Genomic DNA, 20,605 nt, shown 5'->3' with positions numbered 1-20,605 from the left:
ATGATTTCACTTGTAGGATATAAAACAAAAAGCAAGAAACAAACTCAGAGATAGACAACAGTATGGTGGTTACCAGAGGGGAAGGAGGTTGGGGGGATGATGAAAAGGGTAAAGGGGGTCAAATACCGTTTCCCCGAAAACAAGATGTAGCCGGACAGTCAGCTCTAACGCGTCTTTTGGAGCAAAACTTAATATAAGACCCGGTCTTATCTAACATAATATAATAGAAGACCAGTTCTTAGGTTAATTTTTGCTCCAAAAGATGCATTAGACCTGATTGTCCGGTTTGGTCTTATTTTGGGGGAAACATGGTATATGGTGACGGTAGGAGTCTAGACTTTGGGTGGTGAACACACAGTGCAACATACAGGTAATATATTATAGAATTGTATGCCTGATATTTATATGTTATTAACCCATGTTACCCCAATACATTTAAAAAAGGAAACATCAGAAAACAAAAACAGATACCACCTGAGGGTTTGCTTAAGCAGAAAAATAATGTATTGGAAGGCTATTGGATAAAAGCAGAATGGACAGGCTGTAAGGTGCATGACCAGGCAATAGAATGGAAGCCAAGCTGTGTGGGAAGGATATTTGTTTGGCGGCTGCCTCTGCCGGACCTCCTGTTTACAAGCTGGACCTCCGGGACTGGTCCTCTAATCTTATTTTATTTTCTCTCCTAAGGTCTTTCTCTTTGACCTTTAGTTCTCCTTTCTGGGAGATTTCCCCACTCTCTGGTCTATTCCTATTTTTAAGATTTCAAAATCCTTCCATCACATTTTTATTTTTCAATAACTAGGAAGTCCTCATAATGTTCCTCTTTTTGTTTCACAGATACAATTTCTTATTTTTGCTTAAGTTTTCTTCTCTGTACATCGTGCTTGCTCTGAATTCTTTTCCCTCCCTTCTTTTTTGGTCTCTGTCTTTCAAGAGACCTGTTTTGGGCTTTCTTCAAAACACCTGACTGTTGGCTGTTCATTCCTATGTAAGAATGAGATGTGCTAAGCGCACTGGGCCTCTGTGTCCATGGTAAGGAGTCCTCTGGTTGCCCTCGTCTTAGGAAAATGTGGCAGTGAATCTGACCTCTTTGTGAGGGTTCCCCTGCCTCTTGGTATCTTTAGGCCTTTTCTCTCAGGCTCGATGAGTGCTTCTAGAGAGCCTGTGTCCGTGCACTCGCCTGCCAAGTAGGAGATGCGAACTGGGAGTTCCTTCATTCAGTAGGCGGCCCTCACACAACTTCCACTGTGTTCCTTTCTGTGACTCGGCCCTCCCTCCAGCATCTCTCACCTCTTTTTCTCCCTCTCTCCCTCTTTTCTGTAATTCCTTTGCTTTGACTAGTAAAACAGTTGTTGACTATTGAAATGCAGGCTGGTCCGATTTGGTCTGGATTATCCCCTGGGGTCTTTCTCAAGAGATTTTTGGCTTAAAGATTTATATTTAATACTGTGGCTAAAATAGCAAGAGGATAAACTGGACAGACTTAAAATAAATGACTTAATTCTCAGGATCGCCGGTCAATTTACTAGTAATGAAACTTTAGGGGAGTAATGATTTATAGTTAAGGGTAGTTCTCAATAACAGAACTTTATGTGTAAAATGTTACGCTGGTTATATACGCTCCAAAAATTAGTCATACCCTAAGAAATTATAAAATAAGTAACTTTTCTAATCAAATTTTCTTGTCTTTCAGATCCTATCACATAGGAAAGCATGCACCTTAAGATCCTGAAGAAAAGGCGCAAAATTTTCAAGTAATGTTTCGAAATCAGTTGTGAGGTAAGAGTGTGGTTCTTTATTTAGGAGTCTAATCACTGCTTCCTTTCTGACAGCTGACAGCAATGGTATGCTATTGAGAAGGCAATATGGACAGTACAAGAGGCCAGCAGCCATAGGGAAGTCTTTCTCTCCACCTTTTGTCATTGGTTCGCTTCCTGCCTATCCTACAGGGACGGTGTGTCTCCGGAAGGGGGGTCCAGGAAGTGACCCGAGAAGTTAATGAGCAAGTATTACAAGATGAGGTGAATGTCGAGTGTAAGTGTAATGGCAAGGTTTTGCTTGTGTGGCTGTCACCTTAAATAATGGAGGTCTGCAGTGCAGCTTTTCACGTTCTGGGAAACGGGGCTTTGTTTCACATAAGGACAGACAGCTTAGGGACAGGAGTGCAGACAAAGATCCCAGGAAATCGGTCACTCAAGTAGGAAGACGATGATGTGACATCTGCTTGGCCAGCGGTCAGTGCATAGTGCTTTCGGGTCTCTCCCAGAAATGGTCTACAGGAGCAGTCCATCGGTAGCGATTTTGGTCTTCAGTGTAGAATGAGACTGCAGCCCTACCCTAACGAGTGTGCCCTTTTTAATATTGCTTTGCAAATTGCCATGCCATGGCTCTCGTGTTCCCAGTATTTTTATATCAGTACAGAGTAAAGGAATTGTTTCTTCATTTCCTCCCCTCCCTTCCTGTTGCATTAATGAAGTGTAAATACAGTGACTCAGGGAACACTCGTACAGTTTATGACAGAATTCGAATGCGTCCGCCCCCCCTAACCTTGCCGTGTCCACTGATTGCTTTCTTGAAAACAGACTTCTGGGTGTCAGATGGTTTTCCCTTTGTCTTCTAGTGGATGTTACGAATTTGGCTCTGAAGCTCATGAGCATTGTGTACCAGCATCCTAATATGCACTCCTGGGAATGCCCTACCACGCCAGTGCGTGGTGTCTTTGTGGTTGCTCTTCCTGCACAAACAGACCTGCCGTCTGCACCCCCAGCAGAGGCCTGCATACCACCACAGGGCTGCGTCCTGCTCTGTCTGGCAGTTCTCACCAGTACCTTAACCGGAAGGTTATTCATGCCTTTAGAAGACGTTCAGAGGCCTGATTTCTGGCTGGAACTCAGACTGCACAAGCGTTGTACTCTGACAAAAGGCTAGTCTGTCTCTGGACATGTGGCTGTGCAACTTAACACCTTACTGCCCAGCAAGCAAGCACCTGTTTCTCGTAGACGGCATCCTACTGAGGAGTCAGCATAAAGCAAAAGGATTCTGGTCGGAGGAATTTTTCAGCTTAAGGTCTTGATGTGCAGTTACGATTCACTTAGAAACTCTTACGGAAATCACAAGGAAACTGTTCAAATCTGAGAGCGGTGCCAATTTCTTGTTGTTGCGCCTGCCTGTAAACAAACAGACACTTGCCAACAGCATGCAGGGACTGAAAGGGAGCACAGGGAGAGACCCTCCCTATTGCGGCGCTGGCAGTCAGGGAGGGAGACACAGAAGCTCTCTTATGGTAGAAAGTGGTAACTGCACTGCAAGTGGAACTGATGAATGTGCCCTGGTAGTTCAAGGGCAGGAGAGAAGCTTCCAGGTACTCTCTCGGCCCCCGACAGAATCAGGTTTACAGTGGTGTAGGCAGAACCAGTTGTATCCTCTCTAAACAGTCACGTCTGACGTTCAGAGACCCTTTTCTAAGTGCCCCTCAGAGGAAGGAGAACTGTTTTTTTGGGATGAGTTGCTTGGAAGAGAGAAACATTAGGCACTACAGGGAGAGTGGGGTTAGAGAGAATGGACTCAATAGAGATGTTTGCAGGGGAAGGAGGGCAGACAAATCTGGGTGATGCAGGGTTCAGTAAGTGCTAGCTAAGAATGGCTGGCTAAGGCCGCCCCAAATTCTTGTTTTTGTTTATTCTATTTCACTTAAAAAAATTTTTAAAGCTATTTTTGTCTGATCTATTGGGCAGGGTTCTTTTATTGACCTTGGGGAACAATTTCTCTCTTGTACCAGTCAGTATTTTTAAATTGAGAGGGAATTCTGCAAAATATTTGTAGAATGAACTCTCATCAGGACGTTCATTCATTCATTAAATGTTTTCATAATTACTATGCTCCAGTTGCACTTAAGAGAAAAACACCCAGATGCGAAAGACTGCTAGTAACTATTTGCAGCAGATTCCAAGAGCATTCGTTCTCATCACTCCTGCTGCTTTACATTGGGTGAGGGTCTCTGGCGCTGTTCTTGTTTGAAAGATGAGCAGCATGCCTGTGCTGAGGAAGCACCTGGGTCCTTTGATAAAAAGCTGTCATTGTTTTCTATCCCTTGTACAAACACTGAGGCCAAATGATCTCTGACTTCATTTCCCTTGTCTATTTATCACGAGTATTAGTGCTCTTATATCAAACCCTGATAAGAGAAGGTCATATGTTTAAAGAAGCAGCAAAACAAGTTACTAGGAAAAGTGCAAGTTTCTCTTTTGTTTTGTTGGACCCTGTTATATTACCAGGTATCGGTGACTTTAGGAAATACAGGAAAGGTGTGAAAAGAATGGATTAAAGAGTGAAGGAAAGTTTAGAATATTAAAATAGAGAGGAAGGGCATTCTAGAAATAGTATAGAGTTGAAGAAGATAGAGATTAAAAATGGGGGCCTGCATCAAAAACATGATCCCATGTTACCAGAGTTCAAACGAGGGAGAAGGGAAACGGAGAATCGCATTGAGAAAGCCCAGGTAAGAACGATGAGCTCAGTGTCTAGCATACAAGTGAGCAGAGAAACAGTCATGTTTTCCTCACCGTGCCATCGTGCTGGTGGTCTGTGTGTGCGAGAGCTGTCAGGTGTATGGTGAGCCCCAGCACAGACCGATCAGGCTGCCCGGGCTCGTTGGCGTGGGCAGTGGATGGCAGCAGTGGGAAAGCTTCGTGTCCACCGCGGCGTGGGCACTTGGGTTCTGTGATTCCACCTCTGGTTTGTTCTTTTCCTTATTTTTGTCCATTGGTGGCATATCTAGCCCTAGGGGATGGTGTGTTCCTTGGGAGCCTCACGAGCTCTGTCCAATCCCCTCCAGGGCGCGTCGGGGAAATCATGCCGTCATCAGGACACCGGCTCCGCGATATCGAACACCATCCGCTCCTGACTGAAAATGACAGTTACGACTCCTCATCCTCCTCTTCCTCCGAGGCTGACGTGGCCGACAGACTCTGGTTCATCCGCGACGGCTGCGGCATGATCTGCGCCGTCATGACGTGGCTTCTGGTCGTCTATGCAGACTTCGTGGTGACGTTTGTCATGCTGCTGCCTTCCAAAGACTTCTGGTACTCCGTGGTCAATGGGGTCGTTTTTAACTGCTTAGCGGTGCTCGCCCTGTCTTCTCACCTGAGAACCATGCTCACAGACCCCGTGAGTACTCCCCGTCTCGCAGGATTTTTCTCTTGTGTCTGGCCTAGGGTGACACCACAGACCAGGTGGCGAGGGACTGCTTGCTCCTGGAACCTCAGGTTTTTAGTAATTCCCGGATACGGGCTTGTGGTATTTTTGCAAAAAAATAAGCATCGCTCAAATAAATGCAGTATCATGGTATGTTAATGAAAAATATCCCCAATGGGCTGTTGATTCACATGGAGAGATTGCACTAATTTCTAAAATCCCTCCTAGTTTAAATACTTTGTTTCTCTAACGAATGGACTGAAAGTTCAGAAATCTGCGATCTAGGTTTAAAACTGTACTAATCTCTTCAGTTGCCTTTTGACCATAAGTAACTAGTTGAACTTCTCTGGACTCAAGGTTAGCTCTTATAGCTAAGGCCCTAGTAGAGGTCTTAGGCCCAGGACAGTATTACAGACCCAGCCAGATGGGCACATGGGAGCAGCACTTAGGGGACAGCTCGGAAGCTAAGTCTGCCCATGGTTTCGTGGCCTCACCTGATTGTGCAGTCTTTGACCATAACCCAACCAGATAGCCCTCAGAGATTTTTAAAGGACTCTCTTTTCCTTTCCTTTTGCACAACACTGCCTCCCTCTGGGTACCAAACCCTGCTCCTGACCCCTGTGTGTCTCTGTCCTCTCTCCTTGCTTCAGCAGAAACACCACACGTCAGGTACTCAGGCCACAGAGAGTACTGTTACAGGGATAGGAGCCAGAGTAATGATTTCTACTCAAATATCCAGTGTAGGAAAAGCTCTGTTAGTGTCAACCATCTTCCTGGATGTTGAAAACCAGGCCGGGTCCATCTTTTATAGGCATTTTGGTGATGGGATCACCTCCATATGACAGTTCCCAGTTGTGAGAGTGCACGGGGGAAGAGGGGACGTAGGGGAAGGAGAATTGACCAGGCTGAGGTTCCTCATCAGAGCGTGTTTGTTTCTTCTACCAAGTATCGTCGTCCCTCGCGCCTTAGCAGCCCACCTCCTGCCACCACACCCTCTCCTCCGCTGGAAAAAGGCCTCAAATCTCATACAGGAAGCCCCAGGAGCTGGGGGAGATGAGGTGGTGAGGAGGCAGTGTGTGCAGGACGCCACTTCTGTTCCTGGTGGGCATGTCCATTCCACTTGTCGCCTCACGACAGAGAGGCTCACACGGGAGACTGAGAGGGAGGCGGTACCCAGGCAGAGGAGAAGGTTGAGATCTTGGGTGTCAGACTTTTTCAATTGAAACTTAACTCACACACCACAGAATTCATCCTTCGAAAGTGTATACGAGTAGTTCACTGATTTTCAGTGTAAGTCACAGAGTTGTGCAACCATTACTACCATTAATTTCAGACATTTTATCCCCCCCAAAAAGCCTTGCACCCCTTAGCCATCACTCCCAGTCCCCCCATTTCTCCCAGCCCTAGGCAACCACTAATCTACTTTCTGTCTCTGTGGATTTGCCTATTCTGGACCATTCATATCGACGGAATCATACAATATGTGGCCTTTTACATCTGGCTTCCTTCATTTAGCATAAGGTTTTCAGGGTCCATCCAAGTTGTAGCGTGTGTGAGAACCTCATTCCTTTTTATGGCTGAATAATATTCCACTGGATGGTTAGACCCCATTTTGTTTATGGAGATCATCAGTTGATGGACATTTCGGTTGTTTCCACTTGGGGCTGTGATGGATATTGCCGCCATGAACATTTGTGGACAAGTTTTTGTGTAGACTTATGCGTATGTTTCATTTCTCTTGGGTAGACAGATACCTAGGAGTGGAATGACTGGCTCACATGGTAACTCTACGTTTAGCTTTTGGAGGAACTGCCAGACTGTGTTCCACAGCGGCTGCACCACTTTACATTCCCACCAGCCGTGCATGAGGGACCAGTTTCTCCGCGTCCTGATGTTACTGTTCATCTTTTATTATCATAGGCACCCTAGTGGGGGTGAAGTATTTCACTCTGTTTTTGATTTGCATTTCCCTCGTGACACTGAGCATCTTTTCATGTGCTTTTTGGCCATTCCTATGTCTTCACACAACTGTCCGTTCAAGTCCTTTGTCTATTTAGATGTCACTGTTTCAGCTGTGCTACATATTAGGATTCAGGTGGCAATGACAGAAACCACTGAGGAACCCAAGGGCAAAAATCCCGCCAAGAACCCTGCAGGCTGCAGAATTGGGATGTGGACGCTGTTAGAGAGGCAGACCGAGGAGAGAGACAGACAGGCCCCTCGGGCTGTCTCAGAACGTCCCTGGGCATCCTGTCTGCTCAGTGACCTCATTCTCCCTGCCGCCCAGTGAACAACGGTAGCCCCCGCAGGCCAGCTAGAATGGGAATTGTTAAGTTCCAAATCCACATTCCTAAAGAAGAGATTTCGTGGCCCAGCAGAGTCAGGTGTCCACTCTTTGTCCTCTCAACGGAGAATTTGCTTTCTTCTCTCTACAGAGCACGGCTTTACCATCTCAGCGTATAGTCTGGGCTGAATTAGAAATATCTTGCCACCCCAGGGCAGGGCCGATATCCCAGGGGGACTTCATGTCATTCTATTAAACCAGTAGGACCAAGGCAATCTTTACTAGCTTTGGGTTTGGTTGTTACTTGAGAAAAGTCATTGGTACTTTGAGGAGTAGGAAAGAAGATGGGTCCATGACATTTGATGGCGCAGAGATCCGATAATAAAAGAACAAGCCCCACTGTCGGAAGATGAGAATTTCAGCAGTCTTAACATTCGGAAACATTGAAAACTTAAAACTGTGAAGGGACACCGACTGATTGAAAAAGGGCCACTTGCTATCCCAGAGCCCCCAGACCCTCACCCAAAGTCCCCACCCTTTTATTTTCATCAGCCTTCTCAGCAGATACTTTCCGATTATCCAGTGAAGGGCTCCCTTTGAGGAGCCACTGGTCCTGTTCCAGGTAACCTGGCATTCTTTCATTAATACTCCAGCACCTGGAAGAGTGGTGGTAAAGCCATATCCAAAAATGAGACCCCACAGCTAGTAAGAGATAGAGTTGGGATTTGAACAAGATTTATCTGTCTCCAAAGCCCCTGCTTTTTGTTAGTCTTACATTTCAAACACATACAGAAGTAGAGAGAAAACAGTGTCACGAACCCCAGTTAGCACTCATGGTCAGTCTTGTGTCAGAGACACCCTCACCTAACTCCCTCTCTTTCCCTCCCCAGAGTATTTGGAAATAAATCTCAGATACTATAAAACTTTATGTGTAAATATTTGTGTGGATCTTTAAAAAGTAAGAGCTTTTCTGTGTAAAAGCAGAGCCATGATGCCAGTAGGTCATGTGGAGCAGCGGTGGAATCATTCCTTACTACCTGTCCAGGTTGGGTTCAGACTTCGTTAGTTGTCTTCAGTCCTTTCACATTCATCTTGTTTGAATAAGGATCCAAATAAGGTCTGTACTTTGCGGTTGGTTGATGTGTCTCTTAGATGTCTTTTAATCTCTGTGGTCCCCTTTCTCTTTTTCTCTTGGGATTTGTAAATTGAAGAAATCGTCTTTGTCTCATAGCTTTCCTCCTACTCTGGAATTTTCAGCTGACATCCCTCTGCGTGTTTTAGCATGTTCCTCATCCCGTTTCCCATAAATCCATAGGGAGATAGAGGGGAAAGCCTATAACTTTCCCTGGGTTAGGTCCCGGGGATCCAGAATGCACGACGGAATTGGCGGTGGGGGTGGGTGGGGAGAGGCGGGGCTGGCTGGTTAAAGAAGAAAGTATACGAGAAAAAAAAGAAAGAAAATGTGCTTTGAAAAGTGTCACTTCCCTGGATATGACGTAGCTGACGGCACTTTTCCTAAGCATGGGCATCTGGTTTCCTTCTCCATGGTGGATTAGAGGTAGATAAGGGCAGGGTGTGAGATCAGGCACTAGGAGAAGCAGCAGTAAATCCAAAAGCCTCGAGGAGCACTTTGTGCAAAAGGGGCGTGGGGGGGCTGTTTGGGCTAGGAAGCAGCCCCGAGGCATGGCTACGGCCTGGTGCTGGGACACAGTCCTGGGAAGATGGGCAGGACACATGCCAGGTGCGTCGTAGAAAAAACATCCCCTGAAAATGGTCCAAATACAAATATGAGCTTAAGGAATGAGCATAAGCGATTTCCTAAAACAGTGGGTGGTGTTAGGGTGTTCTGCTTTCCAGAAGGAGGGTATTCTATTACGTTGTTGTTCGTTTTTTAACACTCTGAAAGAGTACATGTGTGTCTCAAAAATTAAGGTGTGTGGAATTTTAATAATTTTTTCCCCCTTCTTCCGCCTCCTCCCCCACTCCAGTTCCAGCGTTGTTTCTCAGTCTAGTTGTGTAGGACACAGCTCCCTCGCCCAGGCTGGTGTTAGGAGCCTTGCACTTCCCCCGGCTGAGGCAGTTGGTCTGCCACTCACTGCAGCTCACAGCAGCTCACGATGGTTGCTGGCCACTCACGCTGGCCACCAGCCTCCCATGGCAGCCCACAGCAGCTCACAGCAGCTCACGATGGTTGCTGGCCACTCTCGCTGGCCACCAGCCACTCATTGCAGCACACGGTAGCCCACGGCCGTTCACGCTGGCTGCCTGCCACTCACGCTGGCCACCGGCCGCTCTTGACAGCACACGGTAGCCCACGGCAGCTCATGGCAGCTCATAGCAGCTCAAGCGAGCCTCCAGCTGCTCACGGCAGCCCAGCTCCAGGGAGAGCTGTTGTTCACAATCTTAGCTGTAGAGGGCGCAGCTTACTGGCCCATGTGGGAATCGAACCGGCGACCTCGGCGTTAGGAGCTCGGCGCTCCAACAACCTGAGCCACCGGGCCGGCCCCAGGTGTGTGGAATTTTAAATCTGGCCCATTTCTTCTTCATGTGGAAGTGTGTGACGCTGAACTGTCACCAGGAGTATATATACAACATCGTGATATTTTATAAAACCATAACAGTGTTAAGACTGGATTTGTGGAGGAAACGTGAAAGACTCCAAATTCTGGTATGTAAATTAAGTAAAAAAGCCAACATTTTGATTTAAATGTTCACAAGACTGTAAACCCTTAACTTTTTTACCTACTTAAGGAGATACTTTGAATGTTACAAAACGCTAGGACCTTGACCAAAACAGCTTCCCCATGTCAGGACGATGAAACTGCCTGATGCTCGTTTGGAGGGAAGTCAGCTCTGGTGGAGAGCTGGACAGGAAACATTCACATTTTGCCCGAAGTCCTTTCTGTCCCCACTTCCCAGGGCACCTCCTGGAGGCCTTACTTCCTGCTGGTGATGGGGCTCCACGGCTGGCTCACTGGGGGCCTTGGAGCTGGGGGTCCTCAGTCTTCAGACTGTGGCACCCTCGCCTGCAGACCTCTTTCATGTTGGGTGTCAGCTCTCACCCTGCAGCGGTTTGGAGCTGGCTGCCATGTCCAGCCAGCACGCGCAGGCTTTAAAGAGCTCCAGTGCTGCTCCTGCTGGTCAGCCCGGGAGTCCCTTGCCATCCCTCTCCCCTCCACCTCCTCAGGCTCCCAGTGCTGTTAGTTCCCGCCCTTGCGTCTCCTCCTGCTGCTTTTCCTTATGCTTCTTTATTACTGTACCCCTGGCCTGCTATCTTACTGGCTCAGTGGGGCTCCTTCTCCAGAAATGTGCGTTTCTGCATGAAGTACAGGCCCCAAGGGGGTAAGAAATGGGATATAGACCTTGTTCCCTATGTTGAGACATTAGAACAACCCCCCCAGCCCCTCGCCATCCACTCTAGTCAGGCCGCTTAGTCCACCATGCCACCGCACCCAGAATCATCTTCCAAGCATGTGTTTCAGGCATGTCTCCACTGCCCAAAGAGCAGGCCCACTCAGGTCCTCACTGCCCACTGCACAGGCCTCACTTCCCTGCGTCTGGCCTCCCGCCTACGTGGTTCTGTGGGGACGACACCTGGCCGGCAGCGCTCTGCCTCCTGCCACCAGTTCACATTTCCCTAACTGGCCCTCCCATTGCTTCCTCATTGCTCGGCTGTCCCCAGCTCCCCCAGCACTTGGGGCATGCGTAGCGTACTGTTACAACCCGACCCCATGCCAGACGTGGAGTTGGGTTGGGTACTGGGGCCACACTTCCCAGGTTTCAGTATGTGTGCTCTTGAGTAGGTTGGCAGTGACAGAGGCATTACATATGAAAACACGAGATCACCTCCTTTGTGAGATTGTTTTGTTCAGTGTGTTCCCCTGCGGCAGCTGATAGGAAACCATGTGGGCAGTGTTATCAGGCCAACCCTGCCCATTAGAATGGGGCGATAGGGAAACGCTGTCAACCGAACGTACTGGAATCCGTTGAGGACAATCAGCTGCCCTTGAGTTGGCTTAACAAACAAACCCTGCCTCTGGTGTATCTTGCACTAACTAGAAAAGACTCAGGTGACTTACCAGTTTATGAAGGATAATGACGCATTTATTTTGAGTTCGTTTTAATGCGTTATTTTTCGTGGAAAATAAAACTTCTGGTCGTGCCTGAGTAATAGTTATTTTTCACATTAATTATGCTTTCGTGGTAGCTACAGCAATACCAATATTTTGTGACATGTAACATCTAACACTAATGCCTACATTTATTGATTATTTTTAACCTTTCCTTCTCCCCAACTAAAACACATTCTTATTAAACTGTAGGGGGCAGTACCCAAAGGAAATGCTACTAAAGAATACATGGAGAGTTTGCAGCTGAAGCCGGGAGAAGTCATCTACAAATGCCCAAAGTGCTGCTGTATCAAGCCCGAGCGCGCCCACCACTGCAGGTACCAACCCCCTTCCCTGGGGCAGCCTGAGCGCCCACCACTGCAGGTACCAGCCTCTTCCCTGGGGCAGCCCGAGCGCGCCCACCACTGCAGGTACCGACCCCCTTCCCTAGGGCAGCCTGAGCGCGCAGGTACCAGCCCCTTCCCTGGGGCAGCCTGAGCACCCACCACTGCAGGTACCAGCCCCTTCCCTGGGGCAGCCTGAGCGCCCACCACTGCAGGTACCAGCCCCTTCCCTGGGGCAGCCTGAGCACCCACCACTGCAGGTACCAGCCCCTTCCCTGGGGCAGCCCGAGCGCGCCCACCACTGCAGGTCCTGACCCCCTTCCCTGGAGCAGGAGGTGTCCTTCGGCAGCTTCTGACCAGCATTACAATTCCCATGTACTGGACCCGTGGCCTGGGCTTGTGTTCCCTCTGAGCAGGGAATACTGAAAATCAAACCTGTCTTTTTCAGTATTTGCAAAAGATGTATTCGGAAAATGGATCATCACTGCCCGTGGGTGAACAATTGTGTAGGAGAAAAGAATCAGAGATTTTTTGTGCTCTTCACTGTGAGTAGAAATATTTAAGTAATGACTTAAATATTGAGTTTTCAATTCTTTACCTAGAATCTTGCCTGGATCTAGTAAATTTATCCTAACATCAGACCAGTTTCTCTGCAACCTTTTCTCCGGAATTCAAATTCTAATATTATTCTGTGATTGGTAGGAAGTCATCCAACAGATAAATGTTGCTTGCGTTGTTTTAGGTGTTCTACTGTCATTTAATTCTCCCTCTGATACTTTGAATCGCAGTTCTTAATAGGATCTTGCTGAAATGTGTTAGAACTTATTTCCTACTGTATATGTTTCTATAAAATTATTTTACTTGGTCCAGTGTGATCTTGGGCAGGCAGTCGTCAACTACCGCGAGTGACTCCATCCCTAAACATTTTTACTGACGAATGAAATGGAGGAGTCAACATAAGATTAAGCGGCCTTTGCTCCTCGAAATACGAAATTGCTCAGCAGTTGTAACCAGTTTCTCCCTCGTTCCAGATGTATATAGCTCTGTCTTCAGTCCACGCTCTGATTCTCTGTGGGCTCCAGTTCATTTCCTGCGTCCGAGGGCAGTGGACTGGTAAGTTTAGGTTGTGTGTGACCTTCCTGGAAGTCGTACTGCGGGGTGAAGAGTGGAAAGCTTTACAGGAAGAACTGATTTTCCAGTTTTGAAAGAAATCCTCGCAGTTATTTTAGGAGTTAATTTTTTTCTTTTTTAAAGAAAAGAACGTGGGTAAGTTTTAAAACACTGCCTTTTTGCTTAGTGTAACGAAGCCAAATATATAACTGTTCTTCCTTAGTCAATGAATAATTTGTATGAAATAGCCTCATTTGTATTTTGCCAATACTGAGACTAGATGGCAGTTAGTATTGTTCCCACCAGACCTGGTGTTTGTTTGCTGGTTAGCTGACCGGGCATGGTTCAAAGCACTGCTTGCAGGGCTGAAGGTGAGAGTAGTGAAGAGGGGCGTGAAGTGCTCGGCCCTAGATGTGCTGTCAGGTCAGACAGAGTCGTCCTGCCCCAGGGGCGGGTGGGGAACAGCCGTGTGTACCGCCCGTGTGGAGGGAGGTACACGTGCCTCTCTCCTTCTCTGGCTTTGGTTGCATTTTAATCAGCACTGTAGTACACAGGTAGAATCTTGACAGAAACCTCAGGTAGTACGGAATCTTTGCAAACTGCTGACCAGGAAGTGGTAGTGGGAACTTTTGCTTGGAAAGGCCGGCCTCCTCCGCCCCTCAGTGAACAGTGAAGGTGCCTGTTACAAAATGAGCACCTTCTTCCTGGAGGGCGACCCAGGGGCTGTCACTGTGAGCTAAGCATGCTGCCGTCCTGCCGTGGGGTGGTATTCGTTATGCTTCGATGTCCAGTCAGAACCTACTCTCTCTTGTTCGCAGAATGCAGTGATTTTTCACCTCCAATCACTGTAATCCTGTTGATCTTCCTGTGCCTTGAGGGTCTCCTGTTTTTCACCTTCACTGCAGTTATGTTTGGCACCCAGATCCACTCAATATGCAATGATGAAACGGTATGCTTTGTTCTTGGCCGTGTTTGCTTACTATTTGGTGAAAGCTTGAGTAAATGGGCAAACCTCATGTCAATAGCAGGTGCATGTACGTTAACTCAGGAGGTTAATTGCGCAGCTTTGATAAGTTCTGGTAGGTTCGCTGCACTTGTTTCTCCTGTCATTACGCTCACTGCGTATTTCAGGGATCCGTGTGATTTGAGAGTCAACAGAGCCAGGCAGGTTCCCAGTTATGAGACCCAGCCCCTGGAGCAGCCGTGTGAGTTGCAAGGAATTGAATGCCTTCACGCCTTTGAGCTGTAGGTCTAGAGCAGGCACTCAACAATTATTTGTAGTAAATGAATTAAAGGCTGCCCCAGGCCTGGAGGACTAGCTCCCTCCTGCAGCACTGTGACTGCGTGGGCTGTCCAGCTAACTGGTGGCCACTGCCCAGCTATCTGACATTTGTGTGGCCAGATGGCTACAGACGGCCTGTGCTCATGGAGGCCGGGGGCGCTGGCACCAGGAAGGAGAGCCCACACTTCACCCAAATGCCTCGTTCTCAAATGCAAGGGGACAGCATAGTGTGGTGGTGTTTCCCCGTTTTAACTGCTCGGCCTAACTTGGATATGTTGGGGGTTTTGCTGGCACTGTCACCCACTTGCTTTTCTTTCTGCTCCTAGGAAATCGAGAGACTGAAAAGTGAGAAGCCAACTTGGGAACGGAGGCTACGATGGGAAGGGATGAAGTCTGTCTTTGGGGGGCCCCCCTCTCTCCTCTGGATGAACCCCTTTGTTGGCTTCCGATTTAGGCGACTGCAAACGAGACCCAGAAAAGGAGGCCCAGAGTTCTCTGTTTGAGGCCCCTGTCATCATGCTGGAACTTGTGAATGGACTTTAAGTTATTTATTTGGGGTCTGAAAGGGTATCAATAGCTCATCTGTGACCAATAGGGCAAATGGAACCTACACAAACCAATTGCTTGCAGCAAGCAGCGTTTTATATAAATTTACAGTCACAGATTGCAGATTTTCCAAACTGGTAACTGGATGATGATGCTCTCATCAGTTTTACACCTGTACAACTAATGAAAGGGATGTGGCCACACGAAGAAGCCAAATGTCATTATCTTCCTGCACAGTTAAGATTTCTGTTAAGAGTACTTTGCATTTTCTAACAAGTCGTGTGGGATATTACATGGGTTATTAAAATCCTGTGTACTAAGCTGCTTTTTTCAATCATGAAGGAAAAACGTCAATCCAGTGAACAAGAATTCTCCGATGAGTGGTTTCAGGGAGTTCCTGTCGGCCCTGTGATACCCCTTGGTCAGGAAGGGGCGTTTACGTAGAAATACATTTTGGTCTCCATTAGCTCTGACACTTTGCACTGAAGTTGCAAAATATCTGTGCACTGAACAGCGAAGGTGGCTTCAGGTACACGTAGGCCCACTGCCCCAAAAGAGGCATTCTTTGACCCTGCAGCAAGTCTGTGTGTGTGTGTGTGTGTGTGTGTGTGTGTGTGTCTGTGTGTGTGTGCGCGCGCGTGCACACGTGTTTTAAACTTGACAGTGTCGCTGAGGCAGTGTAATCATTAGTGGTTGTGTGCAGCAAACAAGCTATTTTTTAGCAACCGACGTTTCAGGGAAGCGGGGAGAGCTGCCCCGGGATCCTCCTCCCGTGGGGCTCAGTATGAATGTATCGCAAACTGGAGAATATCTTGATCCAAAGAACAATCATTCCTATATGGTCCTTTGTTGCCCTCCTGTTTTCATTTTATCTTAAAAACCTTGAATGTGTGAGGGTCTTGGAACTGACTTTTCGTTCCCAGCCAAATGAGCAGTGTGCAAATGGCACCTCCGTGAGAGAACAAAGTCTGTTGGCGGCCTTCACCTGGTGCACCCTGACACTCCTGCAGCTTGCTGGGTGTGTAGGAGGAGGGGCAGGCAGCGCAGCCATGAAACAGAGGGAGACAGGTGTTGGCCTTTGGGCATCGCTGAGATGGTGAGGGGCCCGCGAGGCAACAAGCCCTGGACTCCGTATCCCTCATCTGTAGAGAATATGAAGGATGGCAACAGCTTGTTTTTCTATGTTGTTTTTTTGAGGGGGGTGGTATCCTTTATGTTTGTTTCCCTGCTCACGTCACAAGTGATAAAATAGGACCTTTGGGTGCAGAGCTTAAAATGATGCCAGAAAGCAAACAGCTCCCCTCCTTGGGGACTCGCCTTAAACTTGCCTGGTCTGTACCTGTTTTGCGGGACTCACAAGGAAGCCATTGGTGACAGTCTGAGGGTCTCCCCTAAGAGTGCCTCCCACGCTGAGAAGAGTTGGTGTTTCCCTCTTGGTCTTCACGCCTTTCTGTTCATCTGTGAACCGTTTCCTTTTTGTTTTGAATTCCTCCATACCCTATCCTCATCAGGGCTTCTACCACTGCTGATGCAAAACTGAAGGGACCTACTTGAGACACAATCAGCCAACTGAACAAAGCTGTAGGATGTTTTTAAAATGGACTCAGTCACTGCAGAAATGTGTGAGCTATTAGGAGATGGCCTGTGTGACAGCCAGGAGGACAAAGTGCAGGAGAAGATGCGTTTCCAGAGGTTGTTTTGCATATTCATTTGCACATCTGTTGTCTGGGTTGGACATGTGTATTGGGCTTCAATGTGAGGCTTTTAATATGTATATCCTGTTCATGAATAAAAAAAATTATCAAAGTGGTTGAATCCTGTGAGACTTGGCAAGTATGTGAAAATCAAGTATACTTGACTTTTCAGCCTCTTCTTTCAATGTAACTTTTATATGAAATAAAGTCACCCAATTGATGGTTCTCAAACAATTGATTATATGGCACAGTGCTTGGTGGGTTGTCCATGTGTTTTCGGTGGCTGGCATTTCCTTGGCTTAACACCCGCCCTCGGGCTGTCTCTCCTGCTTCCAAAGCCCCTAGACAACTTCAGTGCCCATGACAAGGGACGAGCATTCACCTACTGCTCTCACACACTTGCCTATATTTAATATTTTACTCTTAAATGGACACACATCAGCTTACTTCGCTTTATCCTAAACATTTCTGTCATTTTTTAGTGCTCTTCAAAAAAACACAATTTTAAACAATAATCTCTCTTCAATCCAGAATCTTGGCTACCTACAACTTCATCAAATTTGTCTAATATTTGTGCTTGAGAGACCCGGAGATGCACGAAGAGGGTCACCGTGCCTTCTTCCCGTTGCTGGGCAACTATATGAATGATCAAGTATGTGTGCCCACGGGGTTGTTGCACACACACTGTTCCATGAGGAAGTCGCTGGCCTTTCAGACACGCACAAACAGGATCCTGGACACGGAGACGTATTCGTGAGCCTGGACGCTAGGCCAGCAGCAGGTCACAGGTTCCTGTTTGTGGCTGCAGAATTTTGCTGCCATGTTCATTTGTATTCCTCCTATTTAGGATGGTATGTAGGCTCATTACAGAGACATTCGCATTAAAATGGAAAATGAAAATGGTACCTAAACAAGGTGGCTAAATCTAGTCTACATAACTTCAGTTTGGCTGCTTAAGCAGAGAAATCCTGAAAGATAGTCTGGGAAAAGCATGGGAACAGCGGGATACCTGTGGAATCCACATTGCTTCCAAAGTAGCATTCAGGTGGCTCCATGAAAGGGCAAGCTACTCACAGTACTGACTGAGGATCACGTTTAAAACCATATTGTTCTCTATCCATCCAACTGATAATTTAAGCAAAGACACCAAGGGGAGAAAGATAAAGGCTGGTTCAGTTGGCTGAAAGCTGAGCTCGTTTTTGGTCTGTAAGATAATGGCTTGGCTGCCAGGCCTGATAGAAAGGTTGAAGAATATGGAAGAAGGTTCTACCTATGATGCATTTTCAATCCAGAGAACACAAGGTTTCCCAGAGTTCCCATTACCCCTGGATTCACCGCCTGCTCACCCTGCCCCTCTCCACTCACCCAGTACGTTTACATCCCACGTTTTGTTCATTATGTAGTTTATATTATGATTATTTCATTGCTAAGCCAAGTAGGGTCCCGTGATGTCCAATTTTTCACTTTCCCCAGAGAGAAAATTGCCTTGTGCGTGCCCTGAAATCCATCACTCAGTCTCTACCGCAACAAGCCTCTCTCCTGCCTGCCCTCCGCAGCCCTCCACTCCTGCTTCTGCTCCTGGCTGCCGTGGCTTCTCCGGATGCACTGCATGCCTTTCGGAGTCTTTCGGAGACTCCTGCATTCAGGCTCCGGCTTCCTGGATCCCTCATCTGATACAATCCATATTCCATAGTAGTTCTTTGAGAAGAGATGCGTTATCCAAAATTGTCAAGATTTTAGCCTGTCCGAAAAGTGCCTCATTTTACCCTCCCCTTGGGTCGATGGCTTTGCCAGATCGCGGATTCTCTGTTCACTACTTTTCATTCAGCAGATTGCACACACCACCCTGTCATTTCCACCTTCCAGTGTGGCCATTGAGATGAGTCAAGTCCTGGTTCCTATTTATGTGACCTAGCTTTTTGGTTTTTTGGTTTTTTTCCAAATCTCAGGACGCTTTTAATATCTTCTTTTTAGACCTTAATTCCTCAAATGTGACAATGATCTGCCTTGGTGCCCTGTGCTAATGGATGACGGCCCTTTTCCCTCTGAGATACCTGCTCTTTGGTTCTGGCAAATGTGCTGTGTTACATCTTTGGGACTTTTATCTTCTCCACCTTTTTATTTTTGTAACTCTTACAAACGAACATTGCACTGCCTTGACTACCCCTCTCATTTTCTCTCTTATTGTCTATTTCCTGGAGCATATCCTGAACTTGGTCTTCTAACTCTTGTACTGGATAACTTATTCAGGCTATGATCACTTTAATTTCCAAAGGCTTTTTATTGTTCCTTTATCCTTTTCAAAAAGCACTTAATTTTTTTTCAGAAAGTTTTAGGTTCCCATCAAAATCGAATGGAAGGTCCAGAGCTTTCCCATGTACCTTTTGTCCCCCCCCCCATCAGTATCCTCACCACAGTGGTACATTGGTTACAGCTGATGAACCTACACTGACTGACATATCATCACATTAGGGCTCTTGGTGTCGTACATACTATGGGTCTGGACTCATGGATAATGACATGGAGCCATCGTTATGGTATCAAATAGTATTCTCACTGCCCTAAAAATCCTGTGCTCTGCCTATTCCTTCTCCCTTCCCTCCCCTCAGCAACCACTGATCTTTTTACTGTCTTCATAGTCTTGCCTTTTCCAGAATGTCATAGAGTCGTATGGAGCCTTTTTAGATTGACTTCTTTGACTTAGTCATATGCCTTTAAGTTTCCTCCATGTCTTCTCATGGCTCGATAGCTCATTTGTTCTCAGCACTAAATACTATTCTATGGTCTGGACATACCATAGTTTATTTATCCATTCACCTACTTAAGGGCATCTTGGTTGCTTCCAACTGTTGGCAATTATGAATAAAGCTGCTGTGAGCAGGTTTTTGTGTGGGTATGTTTTCAACCCCTGTGTGTTCTGCTAGGAGTTTTACAGTTTCAGGTCTCCTGTTTAAGTCTAACCCATTTTGAGTTGGTTTTTCTGTATGACGTAAGGGTCCAGTTTCATTCTTTTGCATGTGGATATCCAGTTTTCCCAATACCATTTATTGAAGAGACTATCCTTTCTCCGTTGTGTATTTTTGACCAACATCAGTTGACTATATGTGCATAGATTTATTTGTGGTCTCTCTATTCTGTTCCATTGGTCTATATGTTGTCTGTGATTACTGTTGCTTTGTAATATATGTTGAAATCAGGAAGGGTGATGCTTCCAGCTTTGTTCTTATTTCTCAAGACTGATTTGGGTATTCATGGTCTTTTGTGGTTCCATATGAATTTTAGAATTGTTTTTTTCTATTTTTGTAAAAAGAAAATGCCATTGGGATTTTGATTGGCGTGGCATTGACTCTGTAGATAGATTTGGGAAGTCTTCCACTCTGTGAACATGGGATGTCTTTCCATTTGATTGTGTCTTCTCTAATTTCTTCAATCAGCCACTTGTAGTTTTTCAATATACAAGTCTTTCACCTCCTTAGTTAAGTTTATTCCTAAATATTTTGTTCTTTTTGGTGCTATTGTAAATGGGATTATTTTCCTTATTTCCTTTTCAGATAGTTTGTTGTTAGCGTATAGAAAGGCAACTGATTTTTTTTGCATGCTGATTCTGTATTCTGCAACTTTACTGGATGTATTAGTTTTAACAGTTTTTTGGCGGAATTGTTAGAGTTTTCAATAGATAAGATTATGTGATCTGCAAATGGAAATTTTATTTCTTCCTTTACAATTTGGATGCCTTTTACATCTTTTTCTTGCCTATTGCTCTGGTTAGGACTTCCAGTCCTGTGCTGAATAGAAGTGGCAAGTGTGGGCATTCATGCCTTGTTTTTGATATTAGAGGAAAAGCTTTCAATTTTTACTGTCAAGGATAACGTCAACTATGGACTTTTCATATGTGGCCTTTATTATGTTGAGGTGCTTTCCTTCCTTTTTATATTTAGTTTTTAATTGCAGTTGACATTCAATATTATATTACTTTCAGGTGGACAGTGTAGTGGTTAGACAGTTACATAAACTTATGAAGTGATCCCACCAATAGGTCTAGT

At 46.3% G+C, this 20,605-nt stretch overlaps 1 protein-coding gene across 2 annotated transcripts in view; it reads left to right on the top strand.

Annotated features, from left to right (window-relative positions):
• Positions 1-16,811, top strand: part of ZDHHC7 (zDHHC palmitoyltransferase 7) — a 28,785-nt gene extending 11,974 nt beyond the window's left edge. For both annotated transcript variants that reach the window (XM_081030830.1, XM_081030831.1), the window contains exons 2-8: positions 1,694-1,779; positions 4,835-5,166; positions 11,800-11,924; positions 12,379-12,475; positions 12,962-13,043; positions 13,859-13,989; positions 14,649-16,811. In XM_081030830.1, coding sequence (XP_080886956.1) covers positions 4,852-5,166; positions 11,800-11,924; positions 12,379-12,475; positions 12,962-13,043; positions 13,859-13,989; positions 14,649-14,825 — 927 coding nt within the window. In that variant the 5' untranslated portion in view covers positions 1,694-1,779; positions 4,835-4,851 and the 3' untranslated portion in view covers positions 14,826-16,811. The remainder of the gene's footprint in view (positions 1-1,693; positions 1,780-4,834; positions 5,167-11,799; positions 11,925-12,378; positions 12,476-12,961; positions 13,044-13,858; positions 13,990-14,648) is intronic.
• The last annotated feature ends 3,794 nt before the right edge of the window (positions 16,812-20,605 follow it).

Source organism: Rhinolophus hipposideros, assembly GCF_964194185.1.
Source record: "Rhinolophus hipposideros genome assembly, chromosome: 21".
Classification (NCBI taxonomy): domain Eukaryota; kingdom Metazoa; phylum Chordata; class Mammalia; order Chiroptera; family Rhinolophidae; genus Rhinolophus; species Rhinolophus hipposideros.
This window is presented reverse-complemented; position numbering and strand designations above follow the sequence as displayed.